General features: G+C 42.7%; 1 protein-coding gene across 1 annotated transcript in view; it reads right to left on the bottom strand.

The window, feature by feature from the left end:
* LOC124275664 (serine/threonine-protein kinase ATR-like) overlaps nt 1–22,481 on the bottom strand; it is a 55,604-nt gene extending 33,123 nt beyond the window's left edge. Inside the window, 18 exon segments of the mRNA XM_046711287.1 lie at nt 556–671; nt 2,302–2,455; nt 2,719–2,869; nt 3,424–3,483; nt 4,728–4,917; nt 5,260–5,397; nt 12,418–12,544; nt 12,716–12,768; nt 12,770–12,859; nt 12,992–13,127; nt 15,075–15,163; nt 15,485–15,552; nt 16,055–16,062; nt 16,942–17,058; nt 17,552–17,656; nt 18,338–18,387; nt 18,389–18,454; nt 22,374–22,481. Coding sequence (XP_046567243.1) covers nt 556–671; nt 2,302–2,455; nt 2,719–2,869; nt 3,424–3,483; nt 4,728–4,917; nt 5,260–5,397; nt 12,418–12,544; nt 12,716–12,768; nt 12,770–12,859; nt 12,992–13,127; nt 15,075–15,163; nt 15,485–15,552; nt 16,055–16,062; nt 16,942–17,058; nt 17,552–17,656; nt 18,338–18,387; nt 18,389–18,454; nt 22,374–22,481 — 1,826 coding nt within the window.
* Between the last annotated feature and the right edge of the window lie 4,532 nt (nt 22,482–27,013).

Here is a 27,013-nt window from a genome sequence, read left to right as displayed (position 1 = left end):
CGTTTTCTTGTTGATTTTTAAAAAATATACAACATAATTAACATTGGAAAGTCAACTGGACACCGGTACAGTGTGATATACAAATTTGCTTGCCCGACAGAAAAAAAACACTGGACTCGGACGTCGGGCAATGGGTTATTTCCACCCCTGCTGCTTAACACCAATCCACTGATTCTCATGATTTGACATTTTGTGGGTGTCTCCAACAATGATACTTCATGCTTACATCCTGAATGTTGACTAATGAATGAAGCAATTTGCTTGGGCTTCAGATTGCAAACATTCTCAAAAACACTGAACCAGGCCATGCTTTCTCAAACAAAGTTGTTCAAGATGTTGATAATTATTTTTCAAGAACAACCTTCATTTGGAGCTGATTTTGATTTGCTGTATCTGTGCTCATTACTGGTACCATACAATAGTCTGGGGAGGCGAAGTGGGACCCTCGATTCTTTTGCTACATGTATCTGTAACCATGACAGCAGTTTCACTGGCAGTCAGACAGTGAGCCCCGTGGCTTATAGACACTGATATTAGTCTGATCCCATAGGTTACCTGCAAATATTCTCATATCCTCGGTGGTATGAACCCATCTCCATGCTGGCAGCAGACAGAGGTCCCATCTGCTCACGTCGAACTATCTCCAGCTGCTTACAGAACTCTTCCTCCTTCTGCAGGGACAAGCAACGTGGTGTCATCCTTATAACTTCATACTACAGTCTGAGATGCTACAGGGGCAATGGTAGACTAGTGGTCAAAGCGTTCAGTTTTTTACATGGGGAGTTTTGAGTGAAACCCATTTCTGGAGTCCCCTGCCGAGATATTGCTGACTGAGATGCTATATCGATCAGTGAAAAACTGATGCAGTTGAGAACATTACACTATTAATGTTCTTCAGATGCTGTATTTCTCTTTCGGCTTATGGATTATAAAATGATTCACTGATGTCACCCTAATTCAGTTTTTGAAAAAATCAGGGATAGAAATACTTTTTTTTATCTAAGTGTGCCTTTGGGCACCAGGAAAATATTTTAAATGTGCCTTTCAGAAATCAAGTGTGCCCACATGTTTTTAGAATAAATAACTGTAGCAATGATGATGATCTCACAACAAATGTAACCTGTTTTCTGTTATCACTAATATGTCTTCTGTTTCAGAAGAACATACACAATTTCCTCTTCAATAACCAAACTATCAGTACTCCCATCACTCTAAATGGAAAAACAACCAGATTTCTTTATCATCCATCATAATTCCAGTGATTTCCTGGGCGATAAAGTCAATAAATGTTTTTGCTTGTTTGTCATTTGCCTAAGTGTTTTGTTTTGGGGATTAAATGACTAAAGGTGAGTTATGTCTATAAAAAATTAGGCGTGCCATAAGGGCACCGGGAATATTTTTCGAGCCATTTCAATATTTACCGTGCCATGGCACGCTAATATATGGGGTATTTCGAACCCTGAAAATATAATAAAAAACAAGGATTTCAAATCAATGTCTTCAACATCCAACAGCAGAAGTACCAGAATCTGTACTTTACTAAGAAAGTGCAATCCCAAATATAACATATGGTACAGCAGCATTGAGGATCAACAAAAGCTATTGAAGGATGAGGACTATTTTTATGGATATACAACTTCTTTATTCTGTATAGCTTGTGAAAGGTCGCGGGTTCGATCCCGACAGCGTCATACCAAGGCGTTAAAATATGGTACTTGTTGGTCCCTGCCTGGCATTTCGGCATTAATGGGTACAACAAGGACTGGTTGGCTTTCGGAGTCTGTATAATGTGTCTGAATGGGGTATTCATGCTTCACTGCGGCATGGTATCTCAGTGGGCTAGCACTATAAAACCAGCTTAAGTCTGGGCTAGTACAAGCAGCCGCACATACACACACAGCATGCACGTCATATGAGCGAAATATTCTCAAGCACGGCGTTAACCCCAATTTCACCTCACCTCCTTATTCTGTATAGGCGACATGTCGACATAGATTCTAATGTCGATTGTCAAGCAAGTTATACATGAGAAGTAATTTTGGGTGATATATAAACATGAGATGTTTGGACAGTATATGAAGAATGAGGCGAAATTGAGTTGTTTATACAATAGAAGAGGTTGATAACACAGATAGTATACAGGATAAGTAGGTTGATGAAAGCCAGTTGATGGAAAGCTATTGTTAGGTAGGGTGGGTCCTACAACCCCTTGAATAAACTGCTTCTCTTCATATAATCGACAAGCACAATCTACCATTTTATTGGCTGGGTTCCACGTCAGCCCAGTGGGAATGGGCTTACCTTGTCCTTAGCTGCCAGCAGAACCCGGCCCACTCCAACTGCCCAGTTCCGCCGGTGAGTTTCTCCGTGACAGAACATCTCCAGTTTATCCCAGCTGCCCAACTTCCAGGAGGCCTCGATCCTGTAGGCGTTCAGCTGAGCTTTCCAGGCTGGTCTGAGATGTACAAAAACAACTGCATGACACACCTTAAAAATGTAAGTGGTAATAAAATTGAAATCTGCAAAAATGTATCCATCTTACTCTGCTGAAAGTACGGATACTGTTTGCCCTAAAATACTTGACAAATATTGCCACAACTGCCTGACTGGACTTGTTCAACAAATATTGTGCACATCCAAACATATTCAGATAACCTATTCCAAATAAATACTGTCATATAATATTTGTTCATAAACAACAGACTTCCATATACTCACTTCTCGGCAATGACCCCGGTGGTGTGCAGCAGTGCCTTGTTCAGCTGACCAAGCTCCATGAGACTGGCCAGCAGACCCTGGTGGTGGCTGACTTCATCCGGTTCCTTCTGGATAGCCTGCTCATAACATGCCTGGGCATCCTGCTGCTGGCCTGGAGTGAGTGAGTGAGTGAGTGAGTGAGTGCGTGAACGAGTGAGCGAGGAACAAAACGAGAATATGAGAAGGTGTATGAGTGACAGGTTGAGAAAATAAAAGTTAGAAAAAGAGTGAATCAAAAAATAATTACAACAGAGAACTAGCGGAAAATTTAGTGGAGGTAGCAGCTAGTTTTGCTTAAATGAGACCAGACTGTTTTGTGCGTTTACACTTTGAGTCAAACTTATTCAGCAAATATAAACATTCAGAAATTATTGAGAATTATAACCCTCACATGATCTTCAGTACGATCACTGGACTTTTAACTTGTCTTCAGCATAACTTAATAGTCTCGGGCTAGTGGACAACTAGGCATTTTGAATGCTGATAAAGGCTGCACTGATAATACAGCAACATAACTGCTGTTAGTTGTGGAGACACAATAAAACCACTGGAATCCCATTTTCAGAGATGTCATATATTTGTTAACAGGGATCAATTGTGACCCCAAATTGACATAAAGATATAGTGACATAATCAACCAATAGATCAAACAGCAATGCCACATACCCAGACTCTCATGTGTGAGTATCTGCTGCATCAGTGTCGACGACGGTGTCTCTCTAATGGCTGCCACACCCAGAACTCCGTCAGGCTCATCCATAGCAACATACAGGCTGGAGGAACACAATATTCAGGTGGACATTTGGCCCAGTGTTTTCCACAGCTACATTTCCCAATCAACACATTTTCACATGTATCTCTAAGAAGCCATGACAAACCAACTTTATCCTTTATCATGTCTACCTCCTGAACACTTCTTCAGCTACATCTTGGCATATAATTAATACAGGTTGACACATTCACCAGTCTGGTCAAAACCACAAACCACACCAAAGGGATGCAACTCCGCGATTTCAAATTGTGGTCACTAAAAGAACTCCTCTATGCCAAAACCAACCCACCAACATCAACATCTATAAGGAAGCAAGTGGCAGACGACTTCAAGATTCAGTTAAAATCTAAAATCAATATGCATTTACAAAAATTCAACACAAACTCAATTGCTTTGTTGCCTTGTAAACAAGCTTCGTATACATTTGTTGTACATTTAATAGAGTTACCTGAACAAAATCAAGGTGTTTTTGAAGATCACTGTCTTTATGTGAGACAAACTGTTCAAAGAATTCAACAACTGAGTTTATGACAAGAGGGGAGGAGGAACTAATATTATTTGGAGTGATACCAGGCTATCCTCGGAAGTCTGATTCTCTATGGCTATTTCTTTGTCGCTTGTTTCCATCTGCACCATGCTGGTAGTATGCATACAATAACTTGTGTTATACAGAGACAAGATATGACTATCACACAGAGAACTAAATACACTGTCTTGACCTAGTTTTGTTTGTTTGTCGTCAAATGCTGCACTCAGCAATTTTCCAGCTAAGTAATTGAATCTGGACCAGACAATCCATTTACTGACACAACTAGCATCAATCTGGGATATGATGCCATGCATTAAACAAATCTGCAAGTCTGACCACCCAATCCTGTTAGTTGCCTATCTTACGACAAACATGGTAAAGACCAATACTCGCCCAATGAATGAATTCATCTGGGCCTATACGGGAAATGGTCAAATGAATTCAGTCGACACCGATAGCCTGTCGATGATATCAACCCCTGTAAATACTTGAGTCAAGGGAAATCAGAGATTGAAGGTAAAATCAAAGATCTTTCCTTGTATGAGATCATGTGCTATCAGCAAACCAGACAAGAACCATCCGATCCCCATTTATCCTGATATTTACTACAAGCCTGTAGTACTGAGGACTCAGTGTACGTTGTGAGTAGTTCATTTAGTATCTATGGGCTCCTTGACATACGTCTAGTGCTGGAGTTGGCAGCTGGCTTGGCCTGTGCTCGGTGCCGACACCACTTGGCCAGATAGTCCAGGACAGAGAACACTGTCTGGGCACTCTTGTGGCGGAAGTCAGACGGGCTTCGATGTCGAGTGTCAGGTTTCTTCACCTGGTTGATCACCTCTAATATCTCAGTGTAGATCTACAACAAAAAGTCACAGGCTTTCTTGTTGTACGTTAATTTTATTGAGATTTACCTATGACCTATGAAAGAATTAAGGAATTATTTTAAAATAATTTTTATCATGGGGGACTTTCTACATTAACTGACAAAACATGAATAAAGTCTTTCTGTTTTCATTGACTTAATTAACAGGTGCTCTTTTTAATTAATCTGTCTATCTGAAACCTGTAAATAATGCATTCAGTAACCTGTTATAATCAGCATAGTTGCAGGGCACCCATGTACCCCTGAGTCCTTGCGGAGCCAGCATATTTACACTGCCATGAAGTAACTGCCTGAAGATAAAGCATGTATACATACCTCCTGAACGTCCTCGCCCCGTCCATCCTGCAGGACCTGCACAACCACGTGAGGCAGGATGTACAGCGCCACCTGGATGTTGTGCCGAATACATGCACTACATGCTTGGAATACTCGGGCAGCCTTTCCTGGGTTCAACTGAAATAAAAGCCAAGTTTGAGACCAGACACATATGATAGACATCTGCTGAAGTTGTGGCAGAGATGTAAAATTTAAAATAAAATTTCTGTAAACTATCTGTCACAGTATATCTAAAATATAATTCAACAAGGCCTACAGCAAATGAAACTTTGACTCTGATCACATGAAAAGTTTCAAATGAGTTAATAGCCATAATTTATTGTTTGATATATTCTTCTGAAAAAGGCGTTTAATGAAACTTAACCAAACCTGAAGAGGTTTTAAATTCTTCGAAGAGAGTCGTCCTTGGGGTACATATTATGCATTTTCCAAGCTGAAAATGTCCTGTGACAGTTGTATCAATGTTTTTTGAATAAAAAGATTGTACAATAAATACACTCTTTTATTTATTATACGGCCCCCACCTCACGGAGTTACCTCCCGTTACGCATGAGCACCAACTGGGTAAGCACCTAGGCCCATATCATCATTCCTTCTGCTGAATATATCAGTGAACAGAATTGCGGGGAGGCGGGAGGCCCTACCCCAAGGACGACTCTCTTCGAAGAATTGAAAACCTCTTCAGGTTTGGTTAATTCTTCTTCATAGAGATCGTCCTTGGGGTACATATTATGCATAAACACAGACTCCCAAAGACCGGAGGCCAGGGAGGAGGGAATTCTGTCCAAGCACACACAAATAGCTATCGTTAATGGAAAAAAATGTAACAGACGCCATGACACTCACCTGTCGTATGTCCCAGTTTTCGCGTCCGCGAGAGGCATTATGGGAGGGGAACCGACAGGAGGATTTGTGCTCAAAGACGACCTCCAAATGTTAGCATAGGCAATCGCACATGGTACGAATGTAAACAAAGCCCCACCCACCACGTGTCGATTAGTGAGCACCGTAGGGGGGAATGTCAAACACTCACAATCGACTTTAATACTCCGTAGAGAATCGAAATGTGGGTAGTTAGCTCCCAGTAGCGGACATGTCAATAACACACAGTATTGTACAGTAGCGTCAAACAAAACCAATGAACCAAGACTCACTCGGTCAGGGTGGCAGGACACTGTCCACTGGAGAGAACAGAGCGACCAAAGCTTCGCATGATTACGGGGAATGTGTATCGAGCTGATAATGCCGAATAAGCGTGCTAGGCGGCTCCAAATAGCGGCAGAGCAGATCTCTTCAATGGGGAGTGCGATGCAAAAGCTTTTGATGCGGCTACTGCCCTGACCAAGTGAGCCTTCAACCCCTCAGGGGAGGCTTGCCCTTAGCCTGATAAGCGGCACAAATACGAAACTAGCCAGCGAGACAAAGTCTGCTTGCTGCGCTGGCACACCAGCCTTCCATACCACCGTAACAACAGAACAGCTGGGTACCCGTGCAGTTCCCTGCGTTAAGTTTGATATAGACTTTGAGGGTCTTGACGGACATCCAGCGGGTGAGTGCTGCGTTGCAGAGGTCCCGATGTGGAAGGCTGGGTAAGAGTGGGAAGTTCGATAGGAGCTGTCACATGGAAGCGTGATCGACCTTGGGTGATGCGTATCCGGGAGGCGAATACTGACCGCGATCAGTGTGAAACACAGTCAGCGCCCGGGTCGGGACGACATAGCATGTAAATCGCCGACCCTACGCCCAGGCGTTACCGCCACCAGAAAAACAGCCTTCCAAGTTAACAACTGAATGGAAATAGCCGATAGGTGTGAGAAGTTGGACGGACAGCCAATCGAGCACAATTGACAAATCCCAAAGGTGGGCTGGTTAAGCCTGACAGCAGGTCGAACCCGTTCAGCGCCAGCGGCGCTGTCACGAGAGGGTGCTGCCCCAGAAGAGCACCATCGACAGGGGTGTGAAAAGTGGAAATAGCGGTGGAGTAGCCATGGTGAAGCCGCCAGGCCTTCTTCCAAAGCGGCATGCAAAAACTCCAATACTTTCGGACTAAATCCGCAGAAAAGGGATCTGCAATCCCCTATCTGAACACCAGCGGCGCGCCATAGCGGGACCACCTATCCTCATACTGAGCGTTTGTGAATCCGCCTCCGAAGCCAGAATTGTGTCTGCAACTGCTGCAGGAATTCCGGCGTGCCTCGAGGCTAGACCTGACAGAGGCCAAGCCACCCACTGAATCCTTGGATTTGGGTGGGGCACTCCGTTCTGAGTGAGAATGTCGATTAAGTAAAGGTAATAGAACAGGAGGCTGAGCCAGAAACCTGAGAATTACGGAAACCAGCTCTGTGACGGCCAAAGCGGTGCCAGTAGCACAAGCAGCCGAGCTGGCTGGGTGGACAGCTGTGAAAGGACACGGGGAATGAGTGGTAGCGGCGGGAGCGCCCAGAGCACTTTGCCCGTCCAATCCAGCAGGAAGGCGTCGGCAGCCAGCGCCCTGGGTCGGTATTCCGAGAGCAGAACACGGGTGTCTGATTAGATCCCGCCCGGATGCAAACAGATCCACCTGGAGCGACCGGTACAACTGGGAGATAACTCTGAAAATCTGCCTGTCGAGCATCCACTCGTCGCGGGGCCAGGATCCGGCGAGAGGCTGGCGTCTGCTCGCCGCGTTCTCCAGCCCGGGAGATAAACAGGGAGTACCTGACAATGCGCACTGGTGCACCAGAGGAGAAAGTCCCGCCTCCCGGAGGCGCTGGGGACACCGTGCCGCCTTGCTTCAGGATGTGCGACATGGCGTCTGGGTTGTCCAACTGAAGGCGGACTACCTGGCCCTGGACATGCTCTCTGAAGCGCTCGAAAACCAACGCACAGCTCTCAGTTCCAACACGTTGATGTGAAGGTGGGCTTGACTTCGGACCAGAGTCCGGACACCGACAGACTGCCCAGAACACCCCAGCCCGTGAGGGGCGCGCCGGTCTGAACTGTGAGAGCTGGCGTCGGGATTTCAAGGGGACCCCCTGGTGAGATTCCGACATTGGTCCACCACTGAAGGTGAGGTGTCAACCACCGGGGACTGTGAGACTGCGCTCCAGGTCCTCCGAGTGAGCCCACAGACTTCGCCAAAGCTTGCTGTATAGAGCATCCTCAACAGCGCCCGCCACACTACAGAGATAAATTAAGCCGCCATATGGCCCAGTAGGCGGAGCCAAGTCCGTGCTGGTGCCTGGGGCTGGGAGAGAGCGAAGACACCATCTCCCGTACTCTGGTGATCGATTAGGGCGACAAAGGAAACTAGATCCTTGTGCGTTTGGAACCTGCGCCCGAGAAAAACCAAGTCCTGGGTGGGTACCAGGTCGGTTTCTTGAGGTTGATGATCCACCCCAGTCGAACTAGAATGTCTATCACTGTGTGAGTAGCATCTAGGCTCGCTGGCTGTGTTAGTGCTCCGAGCAACCAGTCGTCGAGAGTAAGGGTAACAACGCCTTCCTTGCGGCGGCGAGGGTAGCGGGACTAACATGAGCTTGGTGAACACCCTTGGGGCGGTCGATATGCGAAGGGGAGCACCGTGAATTGGTAACACATCCCGTCGTAAGAGAACCGAAGGTACTGCTTGAGCGATGGATGTATGGGCACATGCAGAATCACATCCTTGAGGTCGATTGGCGTGAGCCAATCGCCCGGGCTGAACAGATGAGATCACCGGCGCAGTGTCTCCATCTTGAAGGATGGTACTTCTAGCATCGCGGTTCAACCCCTTGAGGTTGAGAATGGGGCCGGAACCCGCCGTCTTTCTTGGGAGACGAGGAAGTGCGTGGAGTAAAATCCGCCTGTTCCTCTCCCGGTGGAATCGCTTTCGATTGCGGACTTGTCCAGCAGAGCCTGAACCGTCGTCGCGCAATATGTCCGCCCTTGCCTGACATGGCGGCACGGGTCGCGGCGTATGCGGGTGAAGTCGGGCGGACCTAGCTTCCACAGTGGTAAATGGCCTACACTGATGGTGGACAGCACCCAAGTGTTTTGTGTAGCCTTCTCCCATTCCGGTAGGAATAGAGAAGCGACCTCCCACTGGGGCGTCGGGTAAGAGGCGGCGTCGTCGTCCCGAGTAGCGGAGCTGACTGGGCGTGACACCGCGGCTTGATCGACAACCCTGATGGGTTAGCGGGAGGTCGGGGCAGACCTCCAGCGCCCTTGAAAAGGCTGGGAGCTAGTCGAGGACTGCTCCTTGCCCTTACCCTTGGCGGACCTGTGCCTCCGCTTACCCCTGCCAAGCGGCGAAGCCAGCCAGCGGACTTCGGGTGTAGGCTGCACCCCTCTGCGGAGGAAGGTGGAGCGGAGGCCTGAGGCGAGACACCAGCGGGTGCTCAACAAGGCCTTAGAGTCCTTGAAGGAGGTAGCTGCAGCGGCAGCCTCCCGTATGACCTGCTGTGCCCCTGGAAGAGGTGGCTCCCAGGCGGAAGGGAGGGCCAGCAAGGTCTGCTGTGTGGCTGCCGAGTAGCGAGGCGTCGACAGCCACAGCTTGCGCATCCCCATGACTGCGCACATCACCGTCGGCCTTAGCGGACCGCCAAAGAGTCAGCGCGAGGTGGGCCTGCACTTCAGACAACTGCGGAGGAGCCGCGACATGCGGTGAAACATCACCAGCATGCCCCTCCGCCTCCAGGGCCGACCTCTGAATCGAGGAGAGGTAGGCCTCATGGACCACCACCCTGACCTGCTGCATAAGCGTTCCTGTAAACCTCCTGCGTAGGTGCGGTGCATGCATGCGGGGAGCGCCAGCGAGGGCAAGCGGTGGAGTCACACGCCCTTGCCGAGCAGCGGGCTGCTCGGAGGAAGCCGAGCCTCCCCAAAGGCGACTGAAGTGAATACACACTCATCCCGCGATAGGTACCACGAACAGGGAATCCTCCCCAAGCTGGTATCTCCGGACAAGCTCCGGCAAGTCAAAACGGAGGCGAGAACCAGACAAGAGGGGATCGACCACGTCCTGGACTAACGATGGAAGAATGCGGAGCTGCGTCTGCGTGAGGCTGCCTAGGGGCAAGCGCCTGCGCCTGGCAAGCGGAACTCAGCCCGAGTCGAGCTGCTAACAGGCACAGCTTGGCCTGGGGTAGGTACTCGGCAATCCTTTGCCGGACCTCCCGCAGAGCCGAAGAGAAACGGAAGGCACCCTCCTGCTCCTCGACCTCCCCAGTATCCATCGACTCGGCGCCCGAGCCCGAGTCTGAGGCTGGGTCTCCTCGCGAAGAGGACCCGAACCCCGACCCGGTGGGCTGCCTAGCACTAGGAACAACAGAGAGGGAGGAGCAGACAGAGCGCCCCGCGTCAGTGCCTGCAGGCATGCACGGACCCCGGTCCCGAGACGCTGGAGGCATACCAGGCAGAACTGGTGCCTCCGCTCTCATGGGGCGGGAGGGCGCAGGGATCGGAACCCCAGGAATCATCAACGGTCCCTGCGCCAACTCCGAGAGGGGGACTGGGAGCACCTCCCCCTCCGGGGCAGCCGAGGCGTCCGGACCCGAAGCCAGAGGCAACGGGTCGACAGACGCCTCAAGGCCTAGGGATCGAGCCGGGCTCGGCGATCCCCCCCCCAGACTCTCCGCCCCACGCTCAGAGTGGGCGAGGAACTCCTGCCGGAGTCCTCCAACCGTCTCATGAACGAGGGACCTCATCGAGTCTGCGTGCTGCTGAAACATCTGTGTGATTATAGTCATATCAAAACCGCTACCAGGAGCGGGAGAAGGGGACTGGCTACGGGATTTTTTTCCCTTAGAGCGCGGCTTTTTAGCCTTAGACGGGGGGACCTGGGTAAGTTCCCCTCCCGCCTCCCGCATCTCTCTGTAAAAGAGAGTATCGGCAGCCCTCCGCTTCTGGGCCCGGGGGGAAAACCCCAGACAAATTTCACAAGTTTCGGCCTCATGGCCGGTCTTTTCCAAGCACACGATACACTTGTCGTGCCTGTCGACCCGATGGAATACTTTGTCCACAGACCCGAACAGGAGGAAAGCATGCTGAAAGCAAACACGCCAAGCATGTAGCTAACGGCGGACCAGCAGCAAGATATACGTAGAAAACATTGAAAAATGCGTGAAGGCTACCACGGGAAAGAAATAGTTGGTTCAATACGCAATATTACAACCATGTGGCACGCTAAACTTCCCGCCATGGCAGAGCAACATGTAATGCGTAAACCACGGGAAAGTTAAGCGTAAAATAATTAATACAAAGTCACAATTATGAAACAACCGACCGCAAAGCTTTACTGTTCCTTAACAAGGACAAAATAAAGACCATACATACAGGTGGTGTCTCAGACATTATACTCTTTCTCTCAGAAAAGGTCAGCTCTGCTCGACACATACGTCTGTTAGAGGCAGTGACAGCAGAAGGAATGATGATACGGGCCTAGGTGCTTACCCAGTTGGTGCGCATGCGCAACGGGAGGTAACTCCGTGAGGTGGGGGCCGTATAATAAATAAAAGAGTTTATTTATTGTACAATCTTTTTATTCAAAAAACATTGATACAACTGTCACAGGACATTTTCAGCTTGGAAAATGCATAATATGTACCCCAAGGGGGACGATCTCTATGAAGAAACACGATCGCTACTAAAATCAAAATAGTGTTACATGTTTGGGGATATTTTCTCAGTGAAACTAAACCATTCTACTAAAGATGTTTAGTTAGATGTGTAGACTCGTCAAAAATAAAAGAGTGAAAGAAAACTGTACATTATATTGAATGGACATTGCAAGATGTGACAAATCGTCACATTTTTCTGGCGTGTGGCAGAGATACTATGCTGGCTTGCCGCATGGAACTCTGGGTAGCAGAGTGCATTTGGCCTTGTCAACAAAAGGTGAGCAAAGGTCAGCTATATTCAAGACAACCAGTAAAAGCATGGGCTCCCCACATGGTATGATGACACATTTTCCCCTTAAATCAGTGTATCTCAAAGCATCACAGCAATCTGTAAGCAAAGCCTCGCCCTTATCACATCAAGAGTAACTCAATGACCAGGAGCAATATCAACAAAAAGGCATCAAGAGTATGCAAGTTCCAATAAGGAGACCCCAAAACTCTTCAAAGGAAAACCTCCGTGACTGACAGGGGACAGGCAAAGTAAGAGTAAGGCCCTCACCCTGGATGTGAGATATATGAGATAGCCTGTCCAGTTGCTGACCCAGTCCTTGAAGTTACCTCCCTTGGTACTCTGGTAGATTGGCTTGGGGCACTTGTCCCACACAGCTTCTGATGCCAGTTTGTATCTGTGGATATATTGCTTCTTTATAATCGTTTCCATGGCTCTACAATCTAAGCATTCATTTCTTGTACAATAAATAAAAATATGGCAGTGTTGGAATAATTGAGTATAGATCAAACAATTCTGAGCATATTTGTCTAAACACCACTTGAAATCATTTTAACTTTGCACTGACTTGGAAGTAAGCAGGGGTATGAGAATCTCCTGCATGTGTTCTGGGAATCTCCTCCCAGAGCTTGTTTGGGGTCTTGTCGCTCTCCTTCCCTTCAGATATTTCATAGATTTGCAGCAGGTCTTGTAGAGCGAAGGCCGAGCAGTCCTGAAACATGGAGCAGCGTGTGTGCGTGCATGTCAGTGTTTATTGGCACTATAAGATGCAGATTCATATAGCATATTTGGTATCAGAAGCCGAACCTCTGGGGTAACAGGCCTTAGTTGCAAGTGTACCTACCTGGACTCTTGGTTCTGTGGCTGACAGGAAGGCTTTGAGGACCTCATTGATGAGACCAACAGCAAAGTTGTCGTCTTCCACTGTAGCCTTGAATTTTGTCATTTCCTCCTTTGGGTTGTTTCCCATCAGCTCAAGTCTGCACCACAATAAAAGGTCAGTATTGTTAAACTGAAAAACTTTCTGACTGACTGACTGAGTTTGGTTTTAAGCCGCTTTTAGAAATATTCCAGCAACATCACGGCGGGGGGGACACCAGAAATGGGCTTCACACATTGTGCCCATGTGGGGATTCGAACCGGGGTTTTCGGCGTGACGAGCCAACGCTTTAACCACTAGGCCACCCCACCGCCCCTAAAAACTTTCTGATATGATTCTACTTCTTTTACAGAAGTGCTTGTCAGGTTATGTCGATAGCCTACACAAAATAATTAGTGTGAATTTTTTTTAATTACTTGAAAAATATTTGAGCATTGAAGCTCATTTTCCAAATCTAATATGATCTAAGCAGGTTAGATAGATAGATCTAAAATGAATATATACAAAATTCACAAAAATATACACAATAATTACATGCATAAATTAATGCTGATGATTCGATACAATTATCCACATGGGCAAGGAGGCTCAGTTAGTAGTTATCGTATGAATGATAGCTATTCAATAACATTTGTTGCATTAATAACACGAATACTGGATGGAATGAAGGGTGTGTCGAGCTCTGTTTGTTTTAAGCAAAGGAAATCGAAAGCGGTGTCCAGATGGAAGTAGTTGAGAATATTAGTTGCCTAATTGACAATCTGGCGCTCATAATACATAAAGGGAATACTGTATACTCGAAAGACACTCCAGGAATTTTGCTGGCAGTATTAACAATTTTGAAAAGTTTGTTTTTGTTGCGATCAGACAGACCCCCATACCAACATACAAAATTGTAGGTCACCAAACTTTGAATAAAGGTTTGATAAAAAACGATCATTATGGTTTTGTCAATAGAAAAGTTTCTTATTGACAAAACCATAATGACTGTTTGGCATTATGGTGTCCTTTCTCTAATTCAACCTGAGTTTGTACAACCAGACACCTGTCTAAAAGATCATGTAAGAGTATCCCTTCTTAATATAACTCATGTTATTGGTGTATTAACCTGTTTTAAAGGAATGCCATAACAAGTGATCTTCAAAGTAAGCAAAATCATCTACCAGAATGATTGTTTTGGTGTCATCACTACTGAAGCAAAAGCATATGGAAAACTAATTTGGATATTCAAATGATTTCAACAGGATCAAAGAATTTAACATTCTCCAACATTTTGAAAACAACATATCCAATGATTATGCTGATGTAGCAGGGCGTGGAGTCATCCCACAGATGACATCCTTACCTTGTCAGCTTGCTGACGGGGTTAACCTCTTTGGTCATGTGGACAAGGCATCTGACTTCGGATTAGAAGGTCCGTGGTTCGAATCCCAGCACGGGACTCGGAAATTTTATGGCCGCTTCATTGGCGCCGAACGTGGGGCTGAGCACGTTCATATCCAATTTGAGCAAATAAGTCTCAGTACCCAACTATGCGGCTCAGGACGTGCCTTCTGTTGACGGGGGAGTATGTAGCAGGGCGTGGAGTCATCCCACAGATGACATCCTTACCTTGTCAGCTTGCTGACGGGGTTAACCTCTTTGGTCATGTTGACTAGGCGTCCGACTTCGGATCAGAAGGTCCGTGGTTCGAATCCCAGCATGGGACTCGGAAATCTTATGGCCGCTACACTGACAAACTGATCTCTAAGGTTGTGTTTTTTCCAAAACACTGCATTACTGCAGAAATAGTCATTTTAAATGTTGAAAACCCCCTTTCCCCACAAACACAACCCTCCTATCAATCCTTCGAATTCCATTGTATATATATTCAGTTGTTCTGAAAAGATGTTTAAGTTCGGCACTAAGGAGTGGATGGACAGATGAGTGAACCAATGAATGGATGATGACACATGACTCACCTGGATGTAATGTTGAGTTAAAAATGAAAAGACAGTCCTGCACAAAGAGTCTCCTAATGTAAAATCTGAAAGAAGGACTTGATTACCTGCCAGGGTCAATAGCCCCAAGTTCACCAAGACATTCAGCGTACAGCAATTCTGCCTCACTGTCAGACTCGCGACACCCAGCCATCAACTGCAGGACACAGGCAACATCACCATGACCGTGGGGAAATGATTTAAACATACTTATTTTTAAATGAAAGGAACCTGTATGGTCAACAAGCATAAGCTTATATGAATACCGCTCCAGGGATACTACCAACTACTTCAAAGCATCAAACTCAAAAGTCAGGAATTTTATTTCACATCAAAAGCAATGGATCATTTGCAAAATCAAAGCCTTCGCCAAATAAAAAAACAAAACATTCCAGATTAATTTGTTTGCATTTGAGAATAATGTTTGATGTGTCTTGATAGATTTTTAGCCAGAAAGAGAGGTGAAAAGTCCACTCACAACAGTCACCAGCTGAGATATGATAGGGTCCGCTACTTCACTCCCCATAATGTAATCATTCAGTGTATCTGAATGAACATTCACAGGTCACTCATAATGCCATACTAACACGCCGAAGACATGACTGACTGACTGAGTTTAGTTTTACGCCACTTTTAGCAATATTCCAGCAACACGGCGGGGGACACCAGAAATGGGTTTCACACATTGCACCCATGTGGGGAATGTAACCCGGGTCTTCGGTGTGACGAGCTAACGCTTTAACCACTAGGCTACCCCACCGCCCCCAAAGACATGAGTTCATACAACTGATACAATCATGATGGTGTTTGACCGTGCTGCAGGCACTTCACTGTGCCTGCACTAATGTTCAGGGTACTAACTGGGAAACAACAGATTGCCAGCAGTTTTCGAGTTCGCTTCATGTTTTAGATATTACTTATATTTAACACCATTTAATAACAACCAATTCATACAGTTAATGTTTTATTTATCACAATAACAGACATACAAAGCTACAGATAACGTTTTGGGTCACCCGTTTATGTACTCGCTTGTGTTCATCTCAACTGGGTATCCTAATTTTCTTTGAGTTACCAAATAAATTGCACTCACTTCACTCAAATTCAATTGGGTATTTTGTCATTTTCCATTAATTGCAAAAATATAATAAAGTTTATATGTTAGTGTTTGATATTTATATTTGATCTGAAATATGAAAAACGATAAGAAAGACTGCAAGTTGCCAAGTTCATGTCCTGAAATAGAACCTCTCAATATACCTCATTTATTTATCTATCCACTGGTACGCAAGCTAAGATTTGACATTATTGTGTGCACGCATGTAAGATCACATTTATTGAGTATTTACAAAAATTCAAGCATACTTGTACACAATAGACTTAATGGGAATTGAGTTTTCACATAAATATTTGCATAATTTAAGCAGATATGCAGCTTATCTGTACCCTCTGGATATACAAGCATTTCACAACATCATTTGATTACAAGGAACAAGGGCTGAGCGAACATAGCTTTACTATATATATACTTTGAGTAAACACTTTCCACCAATCATTTCCCAAATCATACCAGGCATTTCAGGGAGCATTAATCCCCAAGCTGTTAACATGTTTGTACTTATAATCAAACTCACTCCTTATCATTACTCCTGAGTGCAGGCACACTGAGGTCAGACAATTTGATACACTTCTCACATGACATTTTCTAATACCTCATTATTTTTTTACTAAACATATTATAAACAGTTGTAATGACAAACATTTTATCCTCAAAAGAATATGAAATCCAACACACTGTAAAAGATGCCGATTGCATACATCATGGTAATTCTTACTGATCTGTTTTTTTGTGGTCACCATGTTCACTAATGCATAATAAACCAAAAGTTTGAGCTCAACTTTTTGACCAATCATATAAACTAATCACTGACTTACCTTGTCTTCTCGCAGGAGTTTTTTCTAAGTTTTGAAAGGGCTTGTCTCCTCACATCTATATTCTCATGTTTGATGCCCTGTACTGAGTGGGCCAGCTGTGTTCCCAGGTCGGATTGACTACAATGTGACAATAACCAGGCTAGCTATTCTCGAAACATTCATAGCCCTACGAACTTATTGAGCCCATTCTTAACACATTGGCTTCGATCAAAGTTAAGAATTCTTAGTGCTACGAACGTTTCGCGAATAAGGGCCCAGGTCATTAGTTGGCTGTGACATGACAAAATCTAGGTCATTAGTTGGCTGTGATATGAGACATGCAGATAGATGTAGTGTTATTTTTCCCAGAAAGAGAAGACAATGAAACATCTCTTAAATTTCATATCATTCATATGAATAATCTATCAATCATTTTAGGAATTTGGAAAAGAGAGCGGTCAAAAGATTTCAAAACTTCAAACTTGCTCCGATGAGTATGATTTGCCATTCATGTTATCTGATACATCAAACAGATATTTCAAATAGCTATTGTATAATCTATCATATTTCTTTATCAATTCTATGGATTGATATTACTTATATTAAAATAATGCCCACTTCAACAGCTCACCTCGAGGGTCCATCAGCATACTGTTTCAGCACTGCATTAGCATCACTCAACTCGGGAATGTCTGGCAGGAAGTACACCTCGTGGAAGTGGTGGTGGAGGGCGGACCTGCAGCAAGAACAACATGGTCACACACTGTTGCATCACAATAGTTTACTGTTCATTCTCATACCTCATACTTGCCATATTAAGTGACTTGATTTTAGAGAATTTAATATAGATCCAGGCTAGAATTGGTCTTCAGTAACCCATGCTTGTCGTAAAAGGCGACGAAAGGGATCGGGTGGTTAGGCTCACTGACATGGTTGACACGTCATCTGTTCCCAATTTTTAAGATCGATGCTCATGCTGTCGATCACTGGATTGTCTGATCCACACTCGATTATTTACAGACCGCTGCCATATAGCTGGAATATTGCTGAGGGCGGTGTAAAGCTTAACTCACTCACTAATATGTGCTACCTGACCAACTTCTAGACAAATTGTAAGCATTTCTTTGTGAGAACCCTTAATCCTCAAGACCAACACTTTATATGACAATTCTTGTTTTCCTTGGTTTAATGCAGATATCAGAAGTGGAGAAGGGTTTCATAATTGCCTACTAACTGTTATTGAAACCATCTCAATACCTAAACGTTTGAACAGCTTGTTCTGAGAATATAGCAACAGACATGCATTTAGAACATTTTTTCTTTTCAAAGCTAACACATATTTTCCCTGTCATACTTTTGCAAAGCAGAGAAAAACATGCTGTCACCATTATAAAGATTTATTGAAAACAGAACATGCCTGTTTTCCACAATCATGTATGTGAATATATCTGCCACTTGTTTTGGAAGGTTGGTGCAGGAGCGGCAGCAGTGTCGCCACAATCTGAGACAGCATCGTCCCAAGGAGGGGGCAACTCTAGGCTGAAATGTTCAAACAGACATATCACAATCTGAGACAGCAAGGATAAAATACTGAAAACATATTTCAATATCTGCACCTAGATTCCAATTCTTTCAAATGAACAGATCCTGTAAAACACAAACAGACTAAACCTATGTTGGCAATTATAAAGTAAATACTTAGTCACAGTTGTCCCCACAGTGATAAATCTTCAATGTCTGCATGAACAGGACAGAAACTAAGACTTACGATCAGGGTATGAAACTCCCCAAAATGTCAGCCAGACCACAGGGCTGGTTAGATGTAAACTTGCCAGCCCTGACCAAATTTAGGGTTGCCAAGCGGCGTAGTTTATCATCCAATTGAAATTCATCATTTATTTTTACGGAGTGAATTAATAATGATTTAATATCCTGAAATAGGATGAATATCTTCATATACATGTCTAAAAGTTTAACCAGACCATCGGGCGGGTGAATATGAGAATCTGGCAGTCGTGCTGAAAATAACCGTCCGGGCTTTTGGGCAGGCAGGTATTTTAACTCATTAAGGCCGAGAGCATATATGGGGCAAATTAAGCAGCTCCTCACAGCGGTGGCGATGTTTATGGGGCAGGTAATTAGAAGTTTCTCACAAAGCGAGAGCCCATACAGTCGTCAACAGAAAGCACATCTTATTCAGCGAGAGCGCACATGTGTGTTGTACTTTTAAAAATCGCACTGTACCTATTATTTCCAACCAATTTAGCAGTACTGAGGAAATGTTAGCTTTTCTTACGAGAGATCCCACCTTTAGTATCAATCAGAAGAAGTATTTAAAGTGTTTGATTACAATTGCTAATCATTGTCATAGGCTTGTACAGCGTTTAGCAAATGAGCATGTTGGCGAAAGGGATTATGATGTTTTTACAGAGGTAAGTGCCTGGTACTCTTCCTTGGGAATGGATACTAAAATACTTAAGCACCTTGATTGAATTAAATGTAATGGTTTAGAGGTTACTAAAAATTATATTTCCTTCAACTACCTAATAAATAGGAAACAATATACGAAATTTCAAGGACATACAGAGAATTCAAACACAATAGAATAGTTTGAATTTACTTTTAAAGCATCATTACTTTGTCATGTTTCATATACTGAAACATAATGTATAAACACAAGTAATTATACATCAAAGCTTCGAATAGATTAAACATAATTGAACTTACTAATTTGAAGTTTACTGAATTGTAACTAGTTGTTTTCCATAATCTAAAGTTAAGTAATGTTACCTAAGCGAATATAAAGTGATAAGTCGCACCTTTGCATTGAATACATATATACATGTCAGTGTTATTACAACAATGAAATGTTTTACTCGTTGTTACAAAAGACAGTAAGTTGGTAATTCAAAACATTGTCACACATGGACAGAAGTAAGATCATAAGTTATTACATGTAAGCCATACAAAGGTATTTCAAGCATTTTGTTCAAGCTGTTGAAAGTTTCATGTTGATTTGAATTGTCAGTTTTCTATGCAATTTACATGAGCATTCTGTAAAACGTTTGTATTTGATCTGTGTAATTATCAAATCTGGTTACGAATTATCACGTGTATCAATCAACTCAGTCTCTATTGATCCATGGGCGTCAATAAAAGCTGGATAGTATATCGGTTACTTGGTATCGATACACATCGTATAATCATTCAAGCAGATTACAGTAATGAGATAATTGAAAGCCTCTTTCGAATCTTGAAATAACAGCCTCCGGTAGAATGCATATGTAGTTCGTCCTTGTTGAAAGGTTTGTCCCGTGACAAGTGTAAAATAAACAGATGCTGTTATATCATTGGACATCTTGTTTTTATGGAGTCACGCCCTCTCTGTGATGTTTATACATGCATGCACATCTGTAATCTTATGAACATCGTTTGCATTCAGTAAAGATATAGAGCACGCCCACCTTCATAAATATTGGGGGTGGGGGTGTCAACTTCTGGTTATACACTATAATAATTCAGTATAGTGTCACCTCGTGGAATTCTGTAATCGTGTACTCTCCAGTTTGGATAGTCATTAGAGTATCAAGGTGAAGATTATGTTACATGTACAGCAAACCATTATGTTTTATGTACTAGTTGTGCATAAAATGTATATGAATATAGATACTACCTCTACTCAGTGGTTGGATTTCAATCGGCTTTGTTTACTTATCGAAAAACACTAAAATGAGGACAAATAAACTTCGCCAAAGTGACTATCTACTCCTATTTGTCTTATGTGTGTATTTCACACATCGTTACCAGTGTGTATGTTTGCTACAATACACAAAAGCTGTTACATGATAGCTTGAGTTGATAAAGCGAAACCCAGCATATCGACTGGTCAAGGATATAGCCAATAACCAATCTCTCTCTCCAAGCTGCTGGTGACCAAGCGTGCTCTTCAGAAATTTAAGCCCGCCCCTGTCACCTGTCCTTTCCTCTGTATGACAGGTATCTCATGACTCTGATTGGTCGCAGATAACATATGACCAGCCACTATACTGAACAGTTGAGATAATTCGAGCGTTCTATTCGGAAATTTGATGGCGCCCTATCCGTGACTCTTTGTTTTATGTCTATGCAAAAGGAATATGTAGTATACATTTTGTATATGTATGTTTGTATGGTCACATTATGTTTTCTGCATTAAATCTGTATGAAATAAAGTGCAATGCTATGAATGTGCTTTGTGCTAGTCACAGACTAAGCGTTATAGTACTTTCATTAAAAATAATTCGTAAACACTAGAAATGTATCGGCAAAACCGCTATTTTAAATTCGAAGATTATAAAGTATGAAAGTAAATTCTTCTTTACAGTATCTCATTGTCATAGATGTTTTGTAAATTTAAACCTCACATAATGATATAAGAGAGAGAATTTGTTAGCGTGTGTCTCATCTGTTACATACAAAGAATACATGTGTATGCATATTGTGATAAAATATAAATGTACAAACCCGACAAAAGGTCTACAAAGAGAAACTTGCAATAAAATTACATAAAGCTTGTAATACCACGACATGTATTCACACCTGATTTCTTTCAACATATATCTTTCTGACACAATTAAACAATCAGGACTTGTTTATGCGACTAGACAGTTTCCTGTGATCCCGAAACCTGCCAGGGGAAATCCAGGTGTGACTAGCACTAATTAGTCTCAACACAGAGAGTGGGCAATCAGCGAGGGCTTTCAGGTGTTGAGTAGTGATGGGGCTCTCGGGCTTAATGAGTTAAACAAAACTAGGTTTCGTGGGTGTATCAGAAATATGATGTCAGAATCTTCTTAAATATTCCTGACATAAAACAGAACATGAAGTAAAAGCAATTTGACACCAAATCCAGGCCAATTTGACCAAATTTGCTGGTAGCTGGCACAATTTGACTGGTACCTGATCATATTATTTGATGGACAATGACCATGACAATGGACACAGACAATGATTATTGGTATTAAACATAACACAACCATAGTATGTGTGTATACAATAATAATTTTATAAGGGGCGAAAAATAAAATTAATTGCAAAAGTGTGTCAATGTATGGATTTTATTAATGTGTGTCTACATTTGTGTGAAAGTACATTCACGTACATTTATCTATTTAGTCATATGTGACAGTACCCGGGATATGTCATGTAAGTAGACAAGTGAGGCAATTAAACTGAGTGTGTAAACTGAGAAACTTGTTTTTATTACTATGAATACAGATATTCGACTGGTTCGTTTCGACCAGCAGATATTCCGTTATGAAATCTGGTCCGTTATGACTCGTATCCATTTGTGTATATCCTGGCAGCTTATGCATTTGTTAGTGTTTACGGTTACCACGTGTGAATACAAAACAGTGTGCGTTATACTATCATATGATACTTATTAGAAAGTGGGGAGACTTTCATGCACCTACCTTTCCATTTCGTTTAGACTGGGTATCTTCGTCAGTTGAAAAACTGTTTCCCGACGATTTCGGATTCTTGGTTGCAAAGAACTTTGAGAGCGTAACCTGTTTTGACATTTTTCAAAAAGTGTGTGTCAGCAATCCCGCTTCGACTCAGGGCGATTTTAAAAGGCTAGTGACACTGTCATTTAATTTCATTAAACTCAGTTCAAGATTTGATACACTTGGCTTTAATCAAACGCACTTAATATAAGGTAAACGCCTGATTGTATGAGTAAGCAACACAAATACATTGGCAAACTAAATCAATCGCCACTTTTACCGCCATGACAGGTAAGGGACGTAATTCACATGTCGTCGACAAACATGTATGCTGGGTCTTGCAGCTGGAATCGTGAGATCGAACCTGCTTGTTGAAAGATGAGATCTGTGTTTTTTCCATACCTAGTGGTTCTTAATATTTAACTTCCATTAGGCTTATAAATTAAATGGAGATTATCACGCTAGGGTGTTTCCGTATCCTAAACACCGTATATTATATGACAGAAGATATTTGCAATGGCTGATATTTTATCATATGATGTCAATGTGACTGTAAAGGGTATGGGAATATCAGTCAACATATTGCAGCAATAAAGCACTGGAATCAATGTATAGAGCTTGAAAGTAGTTTTTACTGCGTGGTCTTACGGATAGTGTTATATGGCATTAGTGTTCATTGTGTAACAATGTTCCAAATATATATGTATGTTATTGTACGTGTAGATATATTGGTGTGCTATATTCAGACTTTAACTAATTTAGACCAGAAACAAATCTGGCAAGTACTGCAGGGTGCCGGTCCCGGGGTTTATTGGATCACAGCGTACTCTAGAAATGTGTACATGAAGTGAGCTGGCTCCTGTCTTTCATCTCACATTACGTCTCGGGCTACCAGAAGACCAGCATTTTGTGTGATCACTCTATACGCTGGGAACTCAGTTTCAGGCCATCTGAACTCAGTTCCAGGGTCTCATGCAAGTTGGAAGAGTGAGTGAGTGAGTGAGTTAATATTTAGCGTCACATCGGCAATATCGCAGCTATATCGTGACGAAAACAATTTACACAATACAAATGAAAACATTTTTAAGAGTAAAACCTGTCGACGATGGACAGTGAAAATACTAGAATATCACAGATGTGAATATAAAACTAGCATGTAAAACTAAAATATTTTAATTAAAGAAGACAATACAATATAAAACACGGGCTATAGATCGCCAAAAACTGAAGGTAGATCACCATACTAGGTACCATGGGGACTTACATTACTTTTGCTACCTGCATAGACCCTAGCTGGATTTACACCATCCCTTCAGCCGCTGGCGATGGTAGAAATATTTAGCCGAAATTTAAAATAGCAAAAATACTACGACTAAAAAGTATGGTTGAGCGAAATTGACTTTGAAAGTTTTGGGGACTGACGTATCCTCTCAGGAGAACGATAATTTACGATACTTGAACCCCCTTCGAGGATACAGCCAGTAACAGTTGCTAATTTATACTACCATTTATAAAATAACATTTATCGATTTACAAAACATATTGTTCCAAATTTATCCAATAATTCTATTTCTTTAAAAAAATAAAATAATTAAATGATAATTTACATTATAAAAAAGATCCTTAATTATTTTGAACCAAAATTATTTATCCCTTGTGATGGAAAAATCAAACAGTCGCAAGTTGGAAGAGGGTTGCTGAGAGATGAATATTACAATCAGTGTCCAAAATGCTAAAATTACTGCTCTTGTATTATTACTAGGGAATTTTGTAGTGCTGCTGCTTTGTACTTTCATGGTGATACTTTGTATTGACCTGTGAACTTGGGAAGCAACAATTAGCAGAAACTAAAATTTAATAAATCACAAGATTATTTGTCAAAATGTCCGGAATAATATGTCATTGTTTAGACTGCATAAAAACCAACAATCTCAATGGTGTTTAGTTTAGAGGAATGTGTTAGCCAACCTTCTACAGAACAAGTCTCTTTGCTCAAAAAGTCTGAACTGGTACATTTGGCCAATTATTACAAACCTGGCATCAAATCTTGCCAAGAAAATTTTGATCACATTCCCGGTTGATGACAAAATAATGGATGATTTTGATTGGCCTTGTTTGGAGAAAAATGCTGACATTTTGGCTTTATAGACATTAGAAGGGAGAGAACTTCGACCTAAAGAGAACAGAACTTGAGAAGAAGAAGAGAGGTTTGGATGAAAGAATGAGAATTAGCTGATAAAGAAATAAGTTGTGGCAAACTGATTTACCAAATCATACCGCTCTAGGTTCCTCAACAGGTGATGGATCGTTTGGTGATTCAAGGCAAGATTAAGACTCATTCCGCCTTTTCTGAACGTGATGGTGAAACGTTTTTCTTGCATTTCAAAAGGTGACTAACAAATTTTAATGGCCTGAAAGTCATTAACTTTGGGATTCGTATTGAGAGAATGTCAGGGCGTTTTACTTTGCCTGTGGGATTACTGATTATCAGACTTAAGGCTGTAGAAGTGGTTTGAAAGTTTGCCTTAACGCCGCTTCTAGCAATATTCCAGCAACATCACGGTGGGGAATGGGCTTCCGCACATTGTACCCAAAATGTGTTGGTATAGATCGAGATGTCCGCTGGTGTTAAGGCAATCAGCTGATGTTAGTATCGCCCGTTTAACGATGTTTATCTTTGGTGGAAGTTGTCCAAAATACGTTTTCAAGATTTGCATTAACCTGCTCTGCTGTGTGTGTAACGCGCCTCGAAGGCCGTTGTTTGAAGAATCCTCCACGTCGGGAACATCAATACCTCGTGTACGTATAATGAGCTGAAATGGGTAACAGGATACACGTCATTACCTGATTACCTAAAAGTCCGAAGATCGTATGATGTGCATACATCCGGACTGCGATGCTTACTTCAATCAAACTACTTACACGAGAGAGGCCCAACAGACAATCTACATCAATAGCGGTTAAGAATTACTGCTGATTGAGTACGATTATTGAAACACAGTGTCAAATTACACATTAGGAACGCATCCATTTCACGTATATGTACGTTTGTGACGGTATTTTCACAAGTATCTATCACCATTGTTGATAGTCAACTCTTTATTGTAGAATGAATGAAATATAGCCCAAAACAGCAAAAAAATGATATTTCATTGCAACCACTATCTCATATCTAACATATCCAAATGTTTTGGTGGTTAGAATTAATCACTTTAGTCACATGCTATGCAGATAATAACTTACCGCAACTGTTTCATGACATGGAGATCTAGATAATTACCGTCTGTTATATACTCTCCAAGAAAGACATGCATAGGTGGTATTGATGTCAAATATATTTCAAAATTAGTTTTAGATTGTTTTTATACTCATTTGTGTACATGGAACGAAAAGAAAGTGTAAATCGCATCTTCGGAAATTAAATTATAATGCACGTTTGCTGTCGTCTTAACCGAATGAAAGAATATGGTAATGTCGCGACTCTGTTGTAAATCGAATCATTCCCACTGGACCTCTGGAGGCTTGGAAGTCTCAATCTGCTGTTGCACGTCACCTCAGTGCTCACCATGGTACCATCTGTCGTGTATTGGACAGATATCAACAAACCAATCCTTGGCGCGTACGTGAACACAAGCGCTAGATTCACTATATGTACTGTCGTAGGCATTGCAAGATGAACAGGCCAGAATTCCTCAAGGTCGAACTGAAAGTCTGTTCAGTTCATGATGAGACATTGCAGAGTTTTTTGGGGGGCTTATGGCGACCAAGACAGATATTGAAGACAACGCTCACTTTATGAACTTTTTACGACCTGTACATGTCAACTGACATCCGATCTTTTATACTGTCAAAGTAGGTCCATCGTGATCCAGAATTGCATGAGTTATTTCACTTTGAAGGTAGCAGAATAAATTCGTGAAAATACACCTATGCATTTAATTTTTGTGAGAGTGTACAGTACCTTTACATTCAACCAGTCCTTTCCACATGTATATATTTGACATCTATTTGATTCAACTGTCGTTTCGCGAGCACATCCAATTTACCTTCAATTCCAAACCAAAAGGTTGCATGAAAGAGGTAAATCTGGCAGAGGATATGGACTAATGTGAGCACATCCAATTTTCCTTCAGTTCCAAACCAAAAAGATTGCATGGAAGTAATACATCTGGCAGAAGATATGGACTATTGAGAGCACATCCAATTTTCCTTTAATTCCAAACCAAAAGGTCGCATGAAAGCGATACATGTGGCAGAGGATATGGACTCAATGCCAGCACATCCAATTTTCTTTCAGTTTCAAACCAAAAGGTCGCATGAGACATTGATCTATATCACCTACTAGAAACTCGGCGTTTGGATTGTCTGTTCGGAACTCCCTGTGAATGAATGTTTTGAGACCACCTTTACAGGCAACACACTAAAACCATATGTTTACCCGTGACAGTGAAAGTTGATAGCTATTTCGTATATCCTCGTTGCTTATTAGCTATTTTCTCTTTGTTATATTATTGTTGCAAGACATGGAAAACCCCAACTCTCATTATTTTAATTTTCTACTTGCATTTGTCGGTACAGAAGAAGAGGATCGTTAGCAGGAGGGATGA

The sequence above is a fragment of the Haliotis rubra genome, unplaced genomic scaffold (genome assembly GCF_003918875.1).
Source record: "Haliotis rubra isolate DU_JTF1 unplaced genomic scaffold, ASM391887v1 Scf2002, whole genome shotgun sequence".
Classification (NCBI taxonomy): Eukaryota; Metazoa; Mollusca; class Gastropoda; order Lepetellida; family Haliotidae; genus Haliotis; species Haliotis rubra.
The sequence above is the reverse complement of the archived record's forward strand: the minus strand, read 5'-3'. Positions and strand labels throughout refer to the sequence as shown.